Source organism: Octopus bimaculoides, chromosome 11 (assembly GCF_001194135.2).
Source record: "Octopus bimaculoides isolate UCB-OBI-ISO-001 chromosome 11, ASM119413v2, whole genome shotgun sequence".
Lineage (NCBI taxonomy): Eukaryota > Metazoa > Mollusca > Cephalopoda > Octopoda > Octopodidae > Octopus > Octopus bimaculoides.
The window spans coordinates 1893191-1893818 of NC_068991.1; the positions used below are offsets into that span (position 1 = coordinate 1893191).

At 43.0% G+C, this 628-nt stretch overlaps 1 protein-coding gene across 2 annotated transcripts in view; it reads right to left on the minus strand.

Moving 5' to 3' along the window:
* LOC106876554 (calmodulin) overlaps positions 1 to 425 on the minus strand; it is a 23038-nt gene extending 22613 nt beyond the window's left edge. Inside the window, exon 1 of one of the 2 annotated variants that reach the window (XM_014925150.2) lies at positions 339 to 425. In XM_014925150.2, the coding sequence (XP_014780636.2) occupies positions 339 to 425 (87 nt within the window). The remainder of the gene's footprint in view (positions 1 to 338) is intronic. The other variant, XM_014925148.2, reaches the window with a different exon arrangement.
* Positions 426 to 628: the final 203 nt, after the last annotated feature.

Consider the following 628-nt stretch of genomic DNA (forward strand, 5'->3'; position numbering starts at 1 on the left):
GTGTGTGTGTGAGAGAGAGAGTGTGTGTGTGAGAGAGAGAGTGTGTGTGTGAGAGAGAGAAAGATAGAAAGAGATAGATCGTGTGTGTGTGTGTGTGCGTGTGTGAGAGAGAAAGAGAGAGAGAGAGAGAGAGATCGTGTGTGTGTGTGTGTGAGAGAGAGAGAAAGAGAGAGAGAGATCGTGTGTGTGTGTGTGTGTGAGAGAGAGAGAAAGAGAGAGAGAGAGAGTGTGTGTCCGTGTGTGTACTGATCGATTGCTCAATAGTTTTTGTGTAGTTTGTGTATTTATTCTACTTTAAAAAAAAGACGTGTATCAGTTACTTATATGTCTCTAAATACCTGTAACTCTGCGTCGTGTCGAAGCTGGGCTGTGACGAGACGGTCTTGCTTTCCCAGCTTTTTTTCGTAACTATAAATTGTCGTCATGGAGACGTTGGACAAAATCGTGAAGACGAGTTTTCCAGTTCTCTCCCTTAGAACTATTTTTTCACAAAATGAGTGAGTTGTCTCCCTTGATTGTTAACCCACCTTTTTCGATTGACCACGAAAACTACGAAGTTGTGGTCTCTCTGACAGTCTTTCCGGACGCTAGAAACAATAGTCGTAGCTTCCGGAAATCACACTTTACT